This window comes from Merops nubicus, unplaced genomic scaffold, assembly GCF_000691845.1.
Source record: "Merops nubicus isolate BGI_N331 unplaced genomic scaffold, ASM69184v1 scaffold3893, whole genome shotgun sequence".
NCBI classification, from domain to species: domain Eukaryota; kingdom Metazoa; phylum Chordata; class Aves; order Coraciiformes; family Meropidae; genus Merops; species Merops nubicus.
Window position 1 is genome coordinate 14,018 of NW_008598093.1, and position 21,331 is coordinate 35,348.

The 21,331-nt window shown below is 41.1% G+C and overlaps 1 protein-coding gene across 1 annotated transcript; it reads right to left on the reverse strand.

Moving 5' to 3' along the window:
- Window positions 1-4,108: 4,108 nt before the first annotated feature.
- PARVG (parvin, gamma) lies at window positions 4,109-20,582 on the reverse strand. Its single transcript, XM_008936908.1, has 12 exons — window positions 20,504-20,582; window positions 19,940-20,004; window positions 17,178-17,280; window positions 16,073-16,213; window positions 15,539-15,654; window positions 13,797-13,852; window positions 12,913-12,935; window positions 10,899-10,960; window positions 10,720-10,788; window positions 9,451-9,552; window positions 5,996-6,068; window positions 4,109-4,207 (listed from the first exon to the last, which is right to left on the reverse strand). The coding sequence occupies exons 1-12, from the start codon at window positions 20,580-20,582 to the stop codon at window positions 4,128-4,130; spliced, it is 969 nt and encodes a 322-aa protein (XP_008935156.1). The 3' UTR covers window positions 4,109-4,127.
- Window positions 20,583-21,331: the final 749 nt, after the last annotated feature.

Below are 21,331 nucleotides of genomic sequence, written 5' to 3' on the forward strand. Positions count from 1 at the left end.
TTGTCATGCAATGACATGGAGGAAAAGGCTTCAAAATCTGGAGTTTCTAAGGGAAAAAGTGAATGGCAAAGGTACCCTGGTGCACTTTGTTCAAAATGCCAAAGAAACAGAGGTGGTTTGTTGTGGGTTTTTAAATTTTAACATTCCAGAAAGTACAACTGGCTGAAGGAGAGGACAGAGGTTGGTGGGGGGGAAGAGAGGCATTCCAGTCTACAACACTGCCTTCTTAATTTCATTACTTCTAGTCTCAAAACTCACTTCTCCATATACTAGTCTTTGTGTCCTGCTCACCTTTTCACCATCCTAGAAAATCAGGAAACCCATTCATCCCCACAGCAAGCAGAAGGGCTCGTATACACTATTTTATTTGCTCCAAAGTAACATTTTCAGTTATCTTTTATTACAATATCAATTGACAAGGCAAAAAAAAATAGTCACTGTGTAAAAACTGAAAATGGCTTTTATTCTTCAGGGAAATTTTAGCAGCCTGTAAGAGAAGGCACAGCAAGATCCCTTCACAAAGACACAAACACGCCCTTTGAGCTCATGGAGAAGAAGAATTTTAATTAGATGTTTTCATATTTTGAAAGCCTAATTGCCAACGAGACTTTTGGAAACAACTGTGAGGATGTCTCCCTGCAAGAAGCAACACAAAGGAGAAAGGAAGGGAAAAAAAGAAGAAAGAAAAGGGTAAGCACTAAGAATAGGTTCCACCTCAGAGTGTAGGTGCTCCTCCCACCCATCAAGTGCATTTGGGGGCTGCCAGCACTGTCCATCTGGAGTTTCACTGCCTGGTTCCCAGCAAGGCACACCACCAAGCTAGAGGAGCCACACAAGGGCATGAAAAAAATGGCAATGTAAACCTAGAGGAGTTAGCTCCTGAGGATGAGGAGGGATTTTGACAGCAGGGACAGATTCCCAGTTTGCCTTCCCAGGCTTTATAGCCAGTATCTGGCTCAGTCTCTTGATGCCATTAGCAAAAAGTTTTATGCATCTGCTGTTTCCCTTAAAGTCACTGTGGTAACTCTGCCCCTTCCAGTCATCTTTACAGACATAAGGCCACATATTTTGGAAAGACAGACAACAGAAAGACGACAGCAAGAAGGAGATAAAACACTTCAGATATGTTCTACATCCCAGCCTTGCCTTGCCACAAAGACACTGTGCTACTTATCTTTGAGACAAGGGTAACAGGAGCTCTGCTCTAGCTTAGAAGTTCTTGGTCCATTTGATGGTTACTTAAAAAAATAAACAGATTGCATGTTCTTCCTTGGAAACAGAGGATGACAGTCAAGTCAATGACTACACTGGAATACCGACCAGTCATTAATTACAGTTATACAGCATGATAAAAAACTCCAACATCAGAATAGCCCACCATGCTTTTTCATCACAAAAACCTGTTTAGGATTTAAACATTAAAATTGTAAACTTAGTTATATGTCAATGAACAGGCTTGCACAGAGAGAGCTTAGTTTATTCAAAATATCATACTTAATTTGCCAGTCTAAACAGTAAACAGTTTGTTTTTCATTAGCTAATATTTATAAGAGAAAAGAGAACTAGGTTATCTTGATGTAAGGCAAAAGTAACATCTCAGAACAATAATATAGATTTCTTTTTTCCCCAATTTCATATTGTCAGAATATTCCTTTCAGCTTTGTCACTTTATTTTTACTATTAAAACTATGCCAAGCCTGTGACCAGATCTCAAGTGTACATGTGCACTTGTACATTCTGCACCAACTGATGGAATGGGTGCCTGTATGATGGATTTGTAAATTTTCTGTAGCATGTTTTAGGTATCAAACACAGGCTCTTTATCAAACATTCCGAGACATAAAGCATGTTCTAAAGTGGCTCACAGCATAAAAAGCAGATTAAAACATTCATTTTTGGTCTTGCTGTGTTTTTGATTCAAGCACCTTAGCTGTCATTTTTTGCCCTGTATGTTTTCAAAAGAATAAATTGGTTGTAACAGGTTCAGGCAAGCTGGTGTTGGGAAGGGAGCATGATCCTTTCATTTATTAAACACCAAGAACTAGGCTTCCCCTGCCAAGTTTGCAGAAGCACAAGCATTGGGTTTACTTATGCCATGGAGGAGTGGGCCACAAAACTTAGAACATGCAGAAAATAAACCCAGCTCTTTCCTTGAGCATCACCAACCATCTGACCAGGGCAGCACCAGCTAATCCCCCCACTGCTGACTGTTTCATAGCCTCTAAGTTATACCTAAAGTCACACACTGGAAATTACTTCTGGTCACCAACACCAAGGAAGAGATTCAGATTGGCCTCCTTGGTGGAAATGGCCACACAGCCACCCCATCACCACCAAACACCCTCCTGCCCCTGCTCTCCACGAGCCACATCCTGGGTTTATCTGCTCAGTAGTGATTTATTCCACAATCCACTTGTCACATTACAGCAACAATCAAGAACAAACCTCTCAGGTCTCCCAGTTGTGTAAAGCTCATTAGGAATAAAGCAAGATACTTACAGAGACTTGCACGTGAAAAAAAAAACCAAGTATTCTGTACTTAAATTGTTCAGAACAGCACACACAGCTAACATTTGCTAGGGAAGCAAGCTGATCTTGTAGCTCATTGGCACCACACATTGGATTTTTCTCTGTGAAAGCATAAACACCACACATCATTGGATTTTTCTCTGTGAAAGCATAACAAGATAATTATTAATCCCAAAAGATTTAAGCTCAGGGCAGTTTGTAGAACTCTTTCCTCCAGCAGCTTTGCACTATTACCATCTTCAAAGGCAGGACTCAAAGATGTATCAGCACTGCTATCTAAGGATCTCAGGCTCTGTGATCCAGAGGTAGACACAACAAATTCTCATCTGTAAATGTCAGCCCTTGCATTGGTTTCCCACTAACACACAGAGGGAGGATCCCATCAGAGATCAAGTGTCAGAATCACCAACAACAGAACTTGAAAATCAGTTTAGATGGAAGCCAAAATAATATCTCTCTATATATTTTTATTACTAACTCTCAAGCTTTATGCATAGCAAACATGACAATTTTAAGGTCAAGGGAGTAGATGGAGGTTTTGATGGAGTTCTGACTTAAAGCCCCTGAGAAACTCTAAGGATGACAGTCAACATAAATTGTGGCCAGCACCTCTGCATCCAGAGGGGGCTGCTGGGGTGTCTGGGGACAGTCAGGGGACAAAAACAGCCACGGGAGTCCCAGAGGAGTTTGAGAGTCCCCACAGCACGAGTATGCTGTCAGAAGTGGCAGAAGCTGAGAGTTTCACTACTCTCATCCATGATGGGTTCTACGTGGATGGGCAGCCAGCATCTACCCACCTCTTGCCAGGCAGAAGGCATGGTTGTGTTAGTCACTCCTACAGGCTGGACACAGGAATCAGCATACTGCTAGACACACTTTACATTAGGGCTGCAACAGGCTGGAGCTGGCTGCAGTTTGGCATCTCCTTAGCAAGAAAATAAGGGCAAATTTCCACTGCTGAGCAGGAGATCCCTCTTGCTGCACAGTCCCATGCCAGCACGTTATTCTTTGTCCCTTTTCCATATTTGAGCAGGCAAATGGTGAAACCCCTATCAAATACTTGATGAATTCAGATTTCATTCCAGATACCTATTCGTTTGGTGCCAAACCCACACCCTCTTGTGTGACAACAGCTAGCCACCTGTGTCAAGAAGGTTTTGAGCTTAAGCTTCAAGAATGCCTCCAAACTTCCTGGAGATGCCATGGTAGGTCTTTCATCTCTCTAGTTTCCAGAGTGAAGCAGAAACAGGGAAGTGGGGACGTTGGCAGGGAAGTGGGGACGTTCATCTCCAGAAGCAAAGAATCCACAGCCCCAAATAAACACACATTACACTTCTTTGAAGCAATAAAAGGGCTCAGAAAGGACAAGAGCCATAGAATGACACAGTACACTGGCTGTGGACACCCATACTTACAGTTATTCAGGCAAGAGATGTGAAACCTTGCATGAATACATATTTGCATATACAGTGTTAGTACAGCAGGTGTCCAAAGTGCATGCACGTAAATGGTGGCAAACAGCTGAGAACCCAAAATTCAGACCATGAGATGCTGGGGGGGCAGGGGTGGGGGGAAGCCCAAGCTCTCAGCCTTGTTCTTCATGTTTCTTTAGTCTTGTATTTGGAATACAAGCAATACAGAATCCTCATTGTAGCCTTCATATCTCCATTCACAATATCTGAGGGAACACAAGAAACGACAAAACCAGATGGGAGGTGTTAGCAATCCCTGGAATAGAAAGAGACTGCAGCTGCCAAAGAATCTTCCACCTTTCCTCAATTATAACATGAACTTTGACAACCTGGTTGTAACAAGAAGCAACATGAGAACCACAGACATAGTAAATTATTTATTAAATGAACTTAAGGAAAAAGAGAAATTCACTGCACTGCCTTGTTGGAAGACAGGATAAATAATGCATAGTAAGAAATAATTCTTTGTGAGCAGAGAACAGAGTAGATAATTTAATAGGACTACTACAGCTTTATTTTTTTATGGTTCTTCTATGGTAGGAATCATGTTGGGAATTACCTGACGCTTCAGTTTTTGGTGGTAATGTTTCCATCATGTTTTGCTGCTGTTGGCTGTTTTCTTTTTCTCATCTAGTTTTCAGCTTCCATGTTCTTGGCTGAACAAACTGCTCTCATATTTAATAATTGCAATGGAAGTGGCTAACTGATTTACAGGGTTTAATGTTTTCTTACAGTGGTGTAAATCACCAGGAGAAAGACTAACAATGAAACACTAGTAAACGAGATCCTTGAGCAGTCTAAATAGTGTAGCTGTAATAAGTACCCCTAAATCACATTAAATTCAATCACTAGCTGAGGATTTTCCAGTGAAACTAAAGGACCCGTGGATATTGGCAGCAATATTTCTTACACTGATCAGCTCTGTGTTTGAGGCAGTGTAGGGTAGCCAGAGGAAGGAATGGAAGCATGGGTTTAACTCCTTTCATACAAAAGGTGGATCTCAGCACGGAGACCTGAGCTCACACAAATTACTCTTCTCAAAAGTTAACATAAATAGCTTTCTAAACTCCTAGCTCTGGGCAATATGGCAAAAAGCCCATAGTTCATGCATGCCCATCATGCAAATTGCCAACATCACCAAAGCATGAGTAGGAAAAGAGAACAAAAAAGAAAAAACAATCCTAAATTGTATCCTTACCTTTCTATGATGTCATTTACTAAACAAAAGTTCCTGCTTGCTTATGGGGAAGAGATAATGCTTTCTACTTTCAATAATGATTTAATTTCCTCATCCTACAACAAGCTTTTGACAGGGTGAGGTTCCAGGCCCTGCACTTTGCAAGGGTTCAGGCTAAGCATTCACAGCCACACCTCTCTCTCCACCAGGATCTAGTCAATTTTTCTGTGGAGCATTTTTTTAATCTACATTAATTTACATTAACTCAGAGATGAAAGCATCCACTTGGACGTAGAGGACCAACATTCAGCTCCCAGGTCTAAACTAGGCAGAACAGCAACTTGAAACCCACATATTTTGCATTCAAGAGACTGACCCACCAGTTTGAATATAGTGGTCAGTGTTTCTGATTTTCAGGATATATTCTGCAAGGTGTCTTCCCACAGGAAACAAGCTTGGTTTTAATACACTAAAACTTTTTATGAGATAGGAAAACAGCTTTCCCTCCAGCTCAGCTGCTATAATTTCCCTAGGAGCTGCCACTGTTTTAAATCTTTAACAAACACTTACTTATTAAACAATATAAGTTTAGTGTAAAGTTACTAAAAACTTATAACAACCCAACATTTTCAGCATAGACATAAAGATTGTTCAAAACAATTTTCAGCGTTTTTATTCTTCACTCTGACTGAGGAGCTACGAGGCAGCCATATAATGAAATGTGCCAGTGTCACACTGCAGAACCTAATTACCCTAAATTTTGCTAAGCCAGGATATCAGCAATTCTATTCCAGATGAGTTTTGTGTCATGACTCACCTTCAGAGTTCACAGAAAAAGTCAGAAGACCTCCATCTGCCAGCAAGTCCAACGCAAGGTTAACATTGTGAAGCTGTTGATGAGAGAGAGATCCATCAATAGAACAAAAAACATTTTCCACCCACTGGTGCAGTGCCCAAGAGGTTTTAAAAGGTATTTCTCTAGTAGCTGAAAATACTGATTCATAAATATGCACTCATATTTTCTCCTTAGTTTTGATGGAGAGCTCTGCAGAATTTCTACCAGTTATCATATAAAATTGGATGTAAAATCCCTCTCCAACAAAAGGCATCCCATGATATGGGCAGAAGAAACTATTTAAAAATAGACCTTGCATGTGAAAACCTGTGTTAATGAATATTTCTATGGGGAAAACAGGCTAGATTCATAACTGGATCTAACAGATGCATGGAATTTCTTTATTTTTTTAACAATGCCCATGTGTGCTTGGTACATTTGGAACGAACGAAAAATACATGAGGAAAAAATTCTCTCTATATAACTCAGAATTACAAAGATTGGAAATCTTCTGACCAGTTACATTTGTGAACCAGAAGTTTATGCTTTAACATATCAAGATGTCTATATACAGAACAGGTGACATCCTTAACATTAGTCATGAGAAATCAAGCACACATCTATGAATGAAGGCTGGGGTTTTTTTTTTTCCCTGATTTTTTCCTCACTGGCTTTTCTCTCCCTTTCCAACATCACAGGCATACGCTGTAGTCATGAATGATTTTGTAAAGCAATACAACATCCCATTACTAGCTTCCAACAGCTTAAGGGCATGGTTTACTTGGCTGGTAATTAGCAAGCTCCCTTCCTCTAGTGCAGTAACGAGACCTGAACAAATTTCAGATTGTCTCTCTGTACATTCCTTAGGCTAACCTGCAATTTCTCCTTTAGGAGGCACATCATCACTGCTGTCATGCTGTTCCTGATTATCTTCTGACAATAAGCACAGGGGTCCCCCATGCATAAGCCAGGCAAAACCTGTGTGCTTTCAAATGAAGCAATTGATTTGTGTTTTACCTGGTTCTCTCTGGTTTACAGGTAACTGAGACTTGGATTCGAGCTTGTTTTCTTCCTCTGATAGTCAGCAGCCAGGAGAGACTAAGCTCATACAAATCTACACAATTTTCTGATCAGGGTGAATAAATTAAAGGCTTCTTTAGTGAACCAGCATAAGTAAAAGGGGCACATCTCCCTCACCGTAATGAGTAGGAGATTTTCAAGGAATGATAACATGCAGATTGCAAAATAAATCTTCAAACAGAAATGCTGATCATTACCAAAGAAAGGCAATCTAGAAAAAGAAGCTGTTTCATCCAGCTGTGCTTCCAGACTCAAAATGCTGGACAATCCTCTAGGATTTACAGCCACGCAGATGTCAGGAGACTTGGGGTATTTCAGCTCTGGGCCTGTTTTGGCAAAAAGTACCGAGTTCACACAGTTTTGATAAGCACAAGGGCCTTCCTTCATCATCTTCTTCATCTTCAGAGGGCACAAAGCTCTTGTTCCCATTTCCTCCTGCTTCCATCCCCATCTCTCCTCCCTGTGATTCACAAAGTGCACACCCCACAAGCTTTCAGCTGGAATCAAAGTTGATGCACCACACCAATCATAATGTTGTGTGGGGTTGTCACCAGTTTTATAAAACAAATGATGTCTTTTAAATCTCAGCAAAGGTTACATTTTCATACTCTACTGTACCAATTAACGTCTAAAATGACAGGTAGTTAGCAGAGGGGAACTAAAGACATATTTCATCTACGAGTGACAGCTGAACTAAGGTCACTCAGTATTTTTAGTTATATTGTCATCCTGCTTTTCATCTTGTAATGAACATCACAGGAGAAACAAATGGTAAATAGCACTTTGGCAAACTGTTCAACAGTAAGTGCAATACTTGGAAATAACTATGCTAAAATGAAATTACTAGGATGTAGAGAATTGTACTGAACCACTACTCAGCCCCATTATATTCTTCTCTGAGGCCAGTGACCAGCATGTAAGGGTAAGAACTAAGAATTCTGAGCTCTAACTTGTACCTGAAATGTAGGGATATTTCATTTCTTAAAAGGTAAATGTGAGGGTTCGAGTAGGGCTGATCCAAAAAGAAAAGAGTTCTCTATAAGATTTCAAATTAAAAAAAAAATGATCATTGACTTCCTCTGAATAAAGTTGAGGGAGAAGTTAAAAATTTATTTCCACATCAATGGAAAGGGGCAAACAATTTTGAAAAATTAGTAGAGGAGGAGAAAGTGAAAAAAAACAACTGCAAGGAAATACTTTGATTTTGTTTGATTGAATCACTCAAAATTGTATTTTACCCATTCTTAGATTTTAAAAAAACCCTGAATTTTCCTAGTGCCTTAAGCAGTCATCAGCTGACAGCAATGAATTTTTGACAAAATTTGAGCCTAGGTCTCAGCCAATTGTGCTTTCATACGTTTTGATGAAAAGCTCCACAGGAATATTTATTAATTAATACTGGAACTCTGAGAATTTTCATCACAAATAAATATTGCCCAGGGGGATTCACTACGGTTTAGTCAGGAATCAGAGGAAAGCTTCATCTGTGTGGGGAAGCTGTAATGCAAACCAAGCAAAAAGGATCTGACACGTTTCCCCTTCAGAGATCTAACTGAATATTACCCACAAAAAATAGCTACTCTTTCAAGATTTTCAGAGCTATTCAGTGACCCTAATGAAAAACCCCAGCAGAGACAATTTGAAAATATCTCAAGTACTTCAAAACAGTCCAAGATCCTAGATCTGTGGAGGAGGCATTTACACCAGCAGCCCAGCACATGCTACCTTCTGGCTGATGCCACCTTTTCCTTTTAAAGCACTGATGAAATCTGTCTGGTAGAGGTTGAAAAAGGAGTCAGGCAAGCCTGGCTGCGTAGGTTACAGCTCCCAGACTTCTGTGAGGAAAAGATGTAAATTCTCAAGAGCTTCCTAAGCACAGAGGAGGCCTTCAGAATGTTCTGGGTATGTCTTGATTAAGGTGTATTTTTAGGACAGCATAAGGAAACCTATAGGGATTCAGTTCTGCTATGCAAGAGGTGTCATCCACTTAAAAATGTTGTTTGCAGGACAGACTTGTAGGAGATAACACACCAGCTCCCCAGCACACAGAGCCTCTGTGTTTCATTGGAAGGCTTTAGAAGTATCTGCCAAATAAATACAAGTAGTAATAGCTTGCTTCCCATGAGATGATAACAGATTTTGAAGAAGACATCCACTTGTTGCAGGGTATTTTAATGGCATCGAGTGCCTGCTTTTGTACTGTCCCAAATCACTGTCCTGCAAACACTGTGCACGTGTATGACTTCATAAAGTCATACAGCTAAAGCCAGAGGCAGAGCTGTTCACTGACATGTGGAAGAATTAACTACACAAGATGTTTGAAGCCTCGAGCTCTAGGTAATTAAGCAACAACCTACCATCTCCGTGGTGCTGGCTGGAGTCAGGAAGAAGTCCCTTAAATTCAGAAAGTAACCCTCCAGTTGTCCAATTAACAGAAGTAAGATAACTCCATCTGCAAACTAGATGAAGAATTATCTGAGTATTATTTATTATGCTGGCTTTTAGTAAATAACTCAAATAAATGCCATTCTAGTAAGAAAGGAATTTAAATGGTACAGTGGCAAGCAGCCTAATGACTCAGCTGCCTAAAACTCTGTTACAGTGAACTTAGTATTTAGCTGCTTAAAGCTCCCAAGTTCATATTAGTGAAAATACAACCTTGTAAAAGGACAGCTATTAAAACAACCTATTCCAGATGTGAAGAGACTTCAGACAACCACAAGCAACAAACACCTAACTATAAACAGAAGAGAGCTGTGCCTAGTGCCTGAGACTTAGGACAAAACACTTGCCAAACTTTCTCACAGTTGTCCACCAGGAAAAGCCAGAAGAGCAAGGGAGCACAGCTCCACTTTTCATCCACACAACATAAATCACAGGGACTGCCACTGCACCGAGGCTCTGAATGCCTGGAGCAAAGCAAGAGCTGTGGGCTCGCTTCTGTGAGCTTCTCTGCAGAAGTAAGGAATTAAAAAGCCACAAGGGAGGTCCCTGAGCTTATTTCCCACTGCTCGCTCACTCCCCAGGGGAGCACGGGGAGGATGCTGCAGCTCTCCTGCTCCACGTGAGCCAGGGGCCATGCCCACTCTCTGAAGGCCAGGGGAGGTGTGGTGGTGCCTCTCTTCCACCAGCACCTGGGAGGTGATCCTGAGGTGCCTGACCAGCACTTCTCTTGCAGTCTTATGGGCTCCTAAGGAGCTCAGCATTCAGAGGACTTTGGGGCTTTTGAAATTTATTGAAAATCAGTCCTTACTACTGTGCAGCAAATCCAGCATTAAAAATCACTAAGTACCAGCAACAGACTTGGCTTTCAGTTTAATTGTTGGAACACCTTTACTTCCATCCCAACAGAAAGAGCATCCATCCACAGGAGTTGGGCAGACTCTGAAAATTACTCCCTGTAGCATTACAAGGACAGCATTCAGTATAAAACTGTATTTTTTTTCCATTACTTCCTAGCTTCAGAAACTTCAGAGACTGAAGCCTGATATCTTAACCTGGAGCTAGAAATAATTATGTTGCCAAGTTTCAAATTACTACAACAAAAAAAGAGGAATCCTAACAGCAAGAGGAAACAGTCAAATGGCTGACAACATATGGTTAACATGCAGCTTAGAGCAAGCTACCTGAGATTCGATGTCTTTCACATTTAATCCTAGTTTTCCAACATGCTGGTTGACAAATTGCAAAAATACCTAAAGAAAACAGAAGGGGAGGGGAAGGTGGAAGAAAAGATAACTGTTTGCAGTGAAGTCCTAATTGGCTTACCTTACAAATATTGATTTCTATTGGAAAAGTAAATTACCTTTTTAACAGCATCCAGTTTATCTGGAGCACGGCTAAATAATTCATCAAAGGCATCATCTTCTGTACCAAAACAACATTAATTGGTATTATTTGGAATAAATGTCAGATCAGAGGTTTAAAGTATCTCTAGAAGGGGAAAGGTGTTCACATCTTATAAGCCAAGGAGGAAAAGAGTCACGGGGAGATGAGAAAAAAATCCTGCTTTGGTATTTATCAGAGGATAGGGTGACAGGCTTCCCTCCAGCCTAACTGGATCAGAGAAAACAATTCACTTCACTCAGCTTTGCAATTTTCAGCTTCAGAGGAACTGGAGATTTGTGCTGCCACCAACGTGAGCAATGGCAAAGTTTCACATCTCTCCAGTTTCCCTCTTTTCAGCTAGGCTTTTTAACCCTGAACCTCTGGGATAAATTGCTGTGAATGGAGAAGAGCAGCTGTACACTGTAGTGCTCTCCCTCAACAGAAATGTCAGTTACATCACACTTGCAGAAAAATGGCCCCTTTCCTTCCAAAAAACCCACAAACTAGATATTGGGTTTGGAGACACCACCATTCCTCTGAAAATTCTTGGACCTCAAAAACGACCAGTGGTGCTGCCCAGTTTAAAGGCAGGCACCGAGTCGGTGTCAGCAGGACTGTGCCAGAGGACAAGCAGGAGTTTAAAGATTCCCAAGGAAATAAGAGTCACCAAAGCCCCTGTGAATGCCCACCCTCACCTCCACTTTCAGCCCAGGTTTAGTGAGAGCAGGATATATCTCTTCACAGCAACCCAGCCACAAGATTGCTCTGGTTCAAGGATGAACAAAGCATTTGAAACATCCTTAAAAATCAAGGGCAGCATAACTAAATGCAGAAGCAGTTTCTGTGGTGCAGGAAAGCAAAGGCAGCTTTGTTTAAGGAAGATTCCTCCCAAAACCCAGCGACAGAGACACCTCCACTGTGAAAGAGTTTCCTTGGGTTTCTCTGTTCTCCTTGTTTGGGGGTTGCTGCAGGAGCAGTGTCAGGGAATAGGTGAATCCATCAAACAAATCACTGAGCAACAGCCTGAAACTGGCAACAGTCTTGCAAACCAGAGAGCCCTCTTCTGGAGCAACACCATGAGCTTTCACTCTCTGGTAAGCAAGCTATGTCAAAACCAGAGAGAGAGCATTTTGAGAAGTGAATTGCAGATTTCTCTCCCCAGCAAAATCAGCCCACTGGAAGAAACACCTAATTACAAGGTGTTTTTTTTTTCCCCACCATTTCAGCCTACACTAGAGACCACTCAGTAGAATAACTGATAAACACGTATTAAATGATGCATTTTGCACCTCTGCAAAGGATGAAAATGCTAAAATAAAGGGCATGGCAGAGAATTTAAACAGTTGCCTTGATTCATAAGGATGCCAACTGTTCCTCTGCAGCCGGCAAGAGCAGCTCATGCTGAAGCCTGAGCAGTGCCCAGACCTTCTGCAGGCTCTATGCACATGGACATCTTTTCACCTCAAGTGTTTTACAGCCCTCAAAAGCCATAATGGTAAAACCTCTGGGGACACTGGTTTTACTGAATGACCATCCATAATCCAACACCAACAGATTTCAAAATCTCACTTGCAAACTGCAGAAAGGGAACTACATTGAAACTGGTAGCGACAAGAAGCACAATTTTCAAGCCAATTATGCTCATAAATAGTTCCAACATTGAATGAGGTAAATGCATAAATCCAAGGCATATTTGTCCTCAGCCAAGTCTGAGCTGGATCATCAACCCACTGTTTAATTTCTTGTCTCACCTCCCATCTGTTGCCTGCAGTTCATGGGCAAAGTGACCACCCAGCTTTCAAACTATGTTGTGTTAATACCAATACACATTAACAGAAGACATTTGGAGAAAAATACTAGGAGAAATCCATGAATTTCAATTAACTCTAGTGGGAGCAAACTGATTTTATCATGAGATAAAAACAGATCAGAACGTGGTGTATAATAGCACATAATAGCAAAACACTAAACTTGGCAATGCCAGTACTTACTTGACTGCGCTTCTAAATTCTCTCTAAAAGTGCAATAAAAAGCAAGAATTAGGGAAAGCATTTGGCAGAACTAATCTTATTCATAAGCAAAGCTTATCTGGGCCACCAGCTCTCTTGCAGAGCAGGAGACAGCACAAAGCACCATTAACTGTATTGTCACAGTAACCTTCTGACAGTGATTTTTAAGTACATTTTATATGTGTATAGGCTTTTGGTGGTATATGAGATTTTAACTGGTCCACAGATCAATGAACATTTATTTTATAAGCCAATCCATAACATCTTCTCCCAATAAGCTGCTCAAGATATTTCTAGCATATAAAAGATGATAGTAGGAAAATCCATTTCTAGTTCATGGAATGATGCCCACATTTTCTCAGTATATAAATGGTATCCTATTATTTAACTCCTTTAATGACAGTACCTCACAAACTCAGCAAGCTCAAACCTTTCTTTCACAGTGAAATAAGAAAAGAAGGGGCTCTTTTCTCTTTATTTGATAACAAAATGGGAATAAATTAAAAGTAGATTTAAATCACTGTGGCTTTAGAAAATTTCCAGTTTAATCTGGGACAGGTAAACTCACAGCACTCAATTTTTATTACATTTGTTATTATATTTCATGGTGATGACAAGCACTCAGCCTCTGAAATAGTCCTATACATCATTTTAGAGAAATGTACATAAAGAGTAAAGCAGGGTACTATACCATCACATTGAATCCAAAGGGGAAGGATAAAAGGAAAGGAATCCTTTTTGCATGCACACACATGCCTAGGTTTATGCTTTTTGTCATCATCAGAGCTATTTTTTTCTATGGAGGAAACACCCACAATATTTCTGCTCTGATTGACAGTGTGAAAACCAGATATAACCCCTCTTACTTGTTTTCTGTGAGATATTCCACTGCATTTGCTGTCTTTAATCCTCTGGAGGTGTTCTGTGGAAAAGACAATAAATATTTCTAGGTTGGTTACACAAAAAAAAAAAATTGTTAAATATTAATGAGGATTCAATGACCTGTTTCCTGATCACCAGAGGGAATTTTATTCAAGAAGTCCAGCACAATCAGTAGAGGCACTTTGAGAGGAAGCCAGAGGAGAAGCACATGGTCTTTCAGCTGGAGTTCAGAGGCAGGTATGTTCACCTGGAGATCTGATGACTGGATGAAGCTGCTCTGGGCAGGCAATGATTGCACACCTCATTGTATTAAGGACTCTTCAGTTTTACAGCACTGGAGGTGGTCACCTCTGCCTTATAATAACCTCACACCATGGCCTGCCACCCATGGATGAATCTCCCCTGCAGAGGACTGAGCTTGGTGCATTGCTTAGATTCAGGTTGGCAATTCTTATTCTTTCTGAAGCCACCTGGGATCTTTACTTATGTTTTTGCATCTTTGTTCCTCTATATAAACTTTAGGACTGCACAAAACATAAAATAACCAGTGGTTCAACCCAACTGACAGTCTGAAGAGATAGGAGAGGGTGTGCAATGCCTCCTGCTTTATTCAGGTGCCTGGCAAACATCTTTTAGGACAGAAAACTCTTTGGTGTTTGCTGTTCTCCCCTTTTAGACAATGAAAGCCACCCCCTGTCTACATCCTGAACCAACTCCTTTGGGTCAGCTCGCTGCTCAACAGGAGCACCCCCAGCCCTGCTGGGACAAGGGCAGGTCCTTCCTGCAGGCCCTGTGTCACAGAAAGGTCAGGCCTTCTCTGGTCTCCTTTGGGCTTCCTCAACATCTCCCCCTTCCTGCCCTCAACCCCTCTTCTGAGCTGTGCCTTCAATGGGCTTTCCTCACTTTTTACCTCAGGATGACTTTTTCCATCAGGGGCATTGACTTCTACAGGGAATCAGCTCACTGGTACAACCCCATCACTTCCATCACCACTCCTCTCTCTCAGGGTTAGCAGCCCTTCCCAGTGCTGTGGTTTCAGATAATCCTTCCCAATTTCTATGCAGCTGAGGCACTTGCAGCCCCATAAGGCACTAGATGGAGGGCTGCTTTCCTCAGAGTCTGGGTTGTCACTGATCAGACCCACAAGACAGGAGTGTGGGTCAGTTTGGGACCAGAGAGACCATTCCTCAGCTGAAGGAATGTCCCTGCTTATGGTGGGGGGTTGGACTAGATGATCTTTGGAGGTCCCTTCCAGCCCAGACATTCTATGATTCTATGAAGTACTTAGCTGGGATGAGGCCACAAGGGCTACCTTTGCAGAACCAAACCCCAGAAGAAGTTGTCCCTCCAGGACACTTAAATCTCCTAAAGTGCCACATGTAGCTCGAGGGCAATGCTTCATTTCAGCTCCAGTTATGAGCATCTGAAGAGGGGAGAGTTCTAGGTCATGCCATACAGACTGTGCTGGGTTCCCAGCACCACTGAATTCCAAACCCCCTGTTGAAACTGTAACTCAGTGATGCTAATTTTTGCAGTTCTACACTTTTAAAGATACAGCATCTGAACAGAAAACAAAGTGCTAATCTAGTTCAGCAAATTCTGAAATGAAAAGGCATCATTCACACAAAAGACAAATCTCTTTCACATTTCTCCATAAATCTAAGCAAAGTAAGTCTTGTGAAAGGTGTCTAGGTTCTGCTGTAACAAATATTGAAGCTATAATTACCTCAATGGTGATTGTTTCCACTTGAACATTTGAAGGCATGGGCAGGTTGGGTTCAAAGTGCTTTGCTATTGCAACCAGAAGATGCAGTGTGCTCAGTAAGTCCTTTGTCAAGATAGCTGTCCCATGTAAAGGAAGAAAACAATGTTTAGTGTGCAAAACAAATAAACCTCACTCTAATATCACAAATTCTCCCTGTGCAGAGAATCCCAAAGTCATGGAGGCCATAGCACAGGTGGGACATCACACTGGGGATTCTATAACATCACAATTCAGCAATACCACACCTTCAAAGTCCTTTTTGTGAGACATAGGCATGGACACTGAGGGCTGTTAAGCAGTCCACATGCCACAGAGTTAGACAATGCAGCTTGCATCACCCAGTCAGGGTCAGAAATTCTTGCTTCACTTCTGATTCAATTAGCAATTGAAAATAGGTTGTTTAATTACAGTTAGCACCCCTCTGGCTCACAGCAGCCTTAGAGCAGAGGAAGCCCCACGATGTATAATTTTCCCCAATTTCACTTCTGCACCTACATTCCACGCTCCATTTCAGTTGAGTTTCTTCCAGTTGCAAACACTTGGTCACAGCTTCCAGAATCACAGCCAGCTTCTGTCGCTGTTTTTTTTCTGTTAATGCAATCTTGTCAACATCCAGCTTGAGAGACCCGAGTTGTTCTTTGACAGAGAGCCCACAGGAAGGAGGATTTAACATCACCATAGGAAAAAAATAAATCAGAAACATAAAATGACAGCAAAGTGCACAAAGTCTTGTTTTAAAGGTTTGATATAAGCCCTTAAGAGCTTCCACAGTCCCACATCCCACAGCTTGTTAAACTCCTGCACTCTTGGAAAGCCTCAGTAAAATCAGTGAAGCTCTGCAAAAGGGAGAGGACTCAAGTCATTCCTCCCAGCAGCATCCCCTTACCCTAGCAATCCATGTTCCTCCAGTAGAAGCTACAGAATCTGAATCAGAAGATGCAGATACAAGTGAATCTTGCCTGTAGGTAGTGTACAAAGGCAGTATCAGCTCACATATACAGAAGAAATCTCAGCTCATTGCTCAGGCAAGTAAGCTATGAAAAAAAAAGCTAATCCTGTCCACACTGCTGCCCTCAGCCTTGGTGAAAAGGAGATATGACTTGAAAGACATCCCTAAAGAGAGTGAAAAGGAAAAGAAAAATGAAGCAGGGACAGGAGAGATGGAGAAATGGAAAACGACCAACAGGCCACATCTTTGTAAAAGCATCTGGTAGTGTAGAGAACCTCTTTGATTTTCATCAGTTCCAGTTCCAGCTCAGTGCTATAGACCTAGAACCCCTCTCTTTTTTCAAAAAAAAAAAGCTAGGAAAACATACAATTAAAGTTCTGATTCCATTCAATGTTTCTGGTAGCCTCACAGGTCACCTTTTTATGTTAATTAGCAGATAAAAAGAATTTCTTAGAAGGAAAAAAGTGATATAAACCCAACAGTGGATCTCCAGGCATCTGTTCAGAACCACAGAGATCACAGATGTTCATTCCCTGTCAGTCAGAAGAGATCTCCAGCAGATCAGGGCTATGGCAATTTGTGAGATACAGTCTCTGGTCTGGAGGTTCCTCTGTGCCATGTTTGTGAGCTAAACTTAAAGCAGCAACTTACCCAAAAGATGATGAAGTACTAGCCCATCGTACAGATCTTCCTCCAGACTTCTAACTACTATGTGCTCCTCTTTCAGAGTTGTGTTAATCCAGTCAATCAATAACTGTGGAGGAAGACAAAGCAGCTGGCAATTATATTCTTGTAGTTTAGGCAGTATAGCACTCAGTATCACATTGTGTTTCACCCTTCTCTTTAGTCCCTATCTCACATCTTGTTTTGCTTTCAACCTCTTCCTCCTTTGTGCTTTTTGGTTATTTTTTCAAGGGAAGTTAAATATCAGTTAGTTCTCCCTAATTTTCAAGTGGGATAGAGGTCTCATTAGTTGTATTCCTATGAATTTTGTAGAAATAGTTATACAGGTGGAGAGACAGATGCTAGTCCCACTTTGATGAGGGAAAAGTGTGCAGAGAACACTTCACAACCCTGCCTTCATTAGACATCACAGAATTCACACAAACTCAAACGTCAGACAAAAGTCTGTAAGAAAAGAGGCTTCACTCACTCTGTTGGTTGTTTCTTGTAGTCCTCCATGTTACTAGCACTCCTCCCTTTCCTCTCCTATTTTGTTCTTTTTCTTTCTACAATTTTGTACTATTCTGTCACCAAAAGCCTTCTTGGGGGGAAAAAAAAAAGCAGCATTTTAAAATCTTGCTTTTTTAGGTGGCAGTCTTTGCTCTTTCCAGTATCCCTCCTGCATTTACAAAGGGAAGCCAAGGACTGGCCACTACTGGAATCACATTCCCAGGTACATCCCCTGGTCTTGCAGACCCTTCCTTGAGCACCATGCTCCTACACAGGAGATGAAAGGAAACAAGGACTGGCTACTACTGAAAAGGAATCACATTCCCAGGTACATCCCCTGGTCTTGCAGACCCTTCCTTGAGCACCATGCTCCTACACAGGAGATGAAAGGAGCTCCTCAGCACTTCCCAAAGCACGTGGTTTCTCCACATACATCAGTAGGAAGGAAAGAGGACCTGCTGAAGCAGAGCTGAGAAGCAGAAGCCCCAGCTGGCTGGTAACAAGAACCTCTCAAAAAACAGATGGGTATTGCTTATACTGTTATTATTGCTATAAGTGATTGTTGTGTGGCTAATATCCTCCTCACTCACTGTAAACAGAGGAGAAAATTCCTAGCAGACCCTTGTAAGTTGGCCAACACTAACAAAAATGTAAAATGCAGTTTGAAAAAAAACCCAAAACAACCCTGAAATGCTTGAAAGCACAGGAGAAAGAAAAATGCTTCATGCCAGCACTTGCCTGAACTGAGAAGTTGTCAAAGTGTTTGTAATATACTTCCTCAGCCAAGAAGTGAAAAGAATTTTCTAGAAAGCTGTGCTTCTCAGCTAATGCTTGTAGGTTAAGAGCTGGTGATGCATGATGTGAGGGGCCCCACTCAGCCAGAGATGAGCGTTGTGGCTAAAAATGAGTACACAGGGGAAGGAGAAAAGGAGGACTTCAAAAAGTTTGCTACTGGCTTTCAAATGTAACCACCTTGTAGTTTACATGCAGCTTGCTATTTAAATTACAGTGAGCCACCTCACATTCCTTAGCACCCCAAAGCCACCTCAAAATTAAAATGCAATAAAGCAGAGTCTTCCTCCCAAGTGGGTTTCTTTGCTTCTTTTATTCTTCCCCTGAAGACACCTCCCTGTCCCTTCCTCCATCCCAATCTTTTCTCCAGAGGAGCCATGAACTCATTAAAGAAAGCAATCAATGGCATCAATGGGCACCCAGAGGACTGACTCCCTTAGGACCAAATTTTCACCTCCTCATCATCCACAGGGAAGAAATCAGACAGTGGAGAACATTGTTTCAGGAGTCTTTACAGGAAATGGATTAAACACTGAAGTTCACAGAAATCTTAAACTGAAGAAAGCTCTTCATTTTTGGCAGTCTGGAAAGAACAAATTCAGTGTCTCTGCAGACAGCATAATTGCATTTTGCAGCACCACCTTTCAGATTTTCTTCTTTGGATAAAAACATTGTGAAAGCCTGACACAAAAATTAAATCTCTGTGATTAAATACACACAAAGGTTTAAGAAAACATAATACAGGAATACACCTATTTATGAATGCTGTATAATACACATATCAGTACATAGCCTAAGCTGGTTTTCATGATATTTATAACAATTTTAGTATCTCCATTATGCAAGAAGTGCTGGTTTCATAAGAAACCAGCCACTTTTCTTCCTGGAAATTTTTGGATGCTAGTCTTCCACTGGGCTGTGGCATTAGAGAAACACGGTGATTGAATACACAGGGGAGATTACCAAAATTATTTGGAACTAAAGTACTTTCCCATGAAATAGGATTCATCCTTCACAGTTACCTCAAGCAGACAATGTGCCATACAACAACCTGAAACCTTTTCTCCTGAATTCTTGGTGACCTGCACTCCCTCCATCCCTTCTCCCTCTGCTCTATGCTGTCCTCACCAGGCTGCATCACAGCCGAGCCAGCTGCCACTGGAGGAAGAAGACAAGACAGAAGACTTGTTGCAAATCAACCCAGCAATCCTAAAACTTGTTATCCTGGGATCAGGGCAGCAAGCCTGCATGCATCCAAACACCTCTCCTTAGTCTCAGCAAACTGTGCTTAAGCAAAAGCTCTGGTTTGCTTGTGTGGAGCTCCAGTGCCTAAAGCAGAACTTGTCCCCGTATGCAGAGAACAGGGGACTGGGGCCACAGAGTGGGATAATTTACAGGTTAAAACAATTTGAGGTGAAAGTTTAAAAATACAGCAAAAGAAATGGTACCAGTTTCAATTCTTCCAGTTTGGAATTGTTTCTTGAGGTTGGTTTTATGAATTTCTTCTTCTCACCTATGAAAAGCAGAAAATAAGCTCCATTACAATCATCAGATATGACTAATGCAATTTTGCTGTAGAATTTCCTATCACTTTAATATTACCCAGTATCACTTATTGTCCTATGTAGAAACTCTCATTTCTTATTTTAACTGATAAGAGCAAGAAAATGGTATATCAGGCTATTAAGACTGTTATTGGACATTATGCTTCAATGTAATTCAAATCAATAAGATCTTGATGGACAATTCTGGAAGAAGAAAACAAGCTTGGTCAGATGCTTATGTGTGAAATTTATATTTCAGTTAAAGAATCAGCATGAATTTGTGTTGCTTCTTCATGATCTGACTCCAGAGAGTCTGCAGCCAAATTACACATACAGAGCTTACTCACTGTTCATACAAACATGGGACCACTGCCAAAAAATATGCTATTAATTTGTACTGCACATTCTCTGCTTCCTTCTTCAGGTGATTTTTTGGACCTGTTCTGTCCTGGTTCATGAAGTACATACCTGGAGTGATGACATTCTCAGCTAGGAACTGATTAGGTGAATCAGGCTGTGTGAACACATTCAAAAAGTCTGGATCCATTGTCTTTTCTCACTCCTGGTAAACTGTAAAAAAATACAGGGGGGAAAAGGAACATGAGTAAGGCATGTGAAAGATCAAAATTAGTGTTAAGAAGAAAACAAAAACACACTGAAGGGTTTCTTTTCAGTTACTATTTCATGACTGGTGGACTGATTTTTAGAAACAATCTGAAAACATATTTAGATATGTGTAAAGAAACAAGTTAAAAAGAACTCTTGCTTTTCCTGTTAATTGCCAAAATGTAGCAAAAAGCCCCGAATTACTAAAATCTGCCCTAATTCCACCTAATTCTATTTCAGCTGAATTAGATTAATAAAATCCTACTGAAAAAGCTTTCAGTTTCTAGGTATCAACAGATACCTGCTATTAAAAACAACCAATATTGAAGAAGTATTACATCAAGAATACAGTAGTTAATCTACTGAGACAAGCTTATAAATGTAAGCAGTTCCCTTTACTAGGCCAGCTAGTATAGCTGTGGGGAAACCCATTTTTGGGTAGACAGTTCCATCTTCATGTTAGATTAAGTTGCATGGCCTCTCAAAGATTTTTTTGTTTTAAACACAGATTGGGGATTGACTTTCCTTCTCAACCCAGATGTCCTTCAAATGAATTCTGACAGTATGGAATACACTGGTGAGGTTTTCCAGAACAGCTCAGAGTTGTGTTGGAGGACAGCAGAAGCCAGAGAAAGGAGTGGGGTTGTTGGAGCTGGGTGGAGAGGCTTCATAACCATCTGTACACACTGT

Bases quoted from the DNA above. Each gene is read 5' to 3' on its own strand.
- PARVG (XM_008936908.1), bottom strand. From the start codon at position 20,582: ATGGATCCAGACTTTTTGAATGTGTTCACACAGCCTGATTCACCTAAT. The intron at 15,655-16,072 runs GTAGGTGCAGAA...TACATGGGACAG, and splicing joins ACTGAAATGGAGCGTGGAAT to CTATCTTGACAAAGGACTTA. The intron at 9,553-10,719 runs GTAGCTTGCTCT...TTCTTCATCTAG, and splicing joins TGAAAGACATCGAATCTCAG to TTTGCAGATGGAGTTATCTT.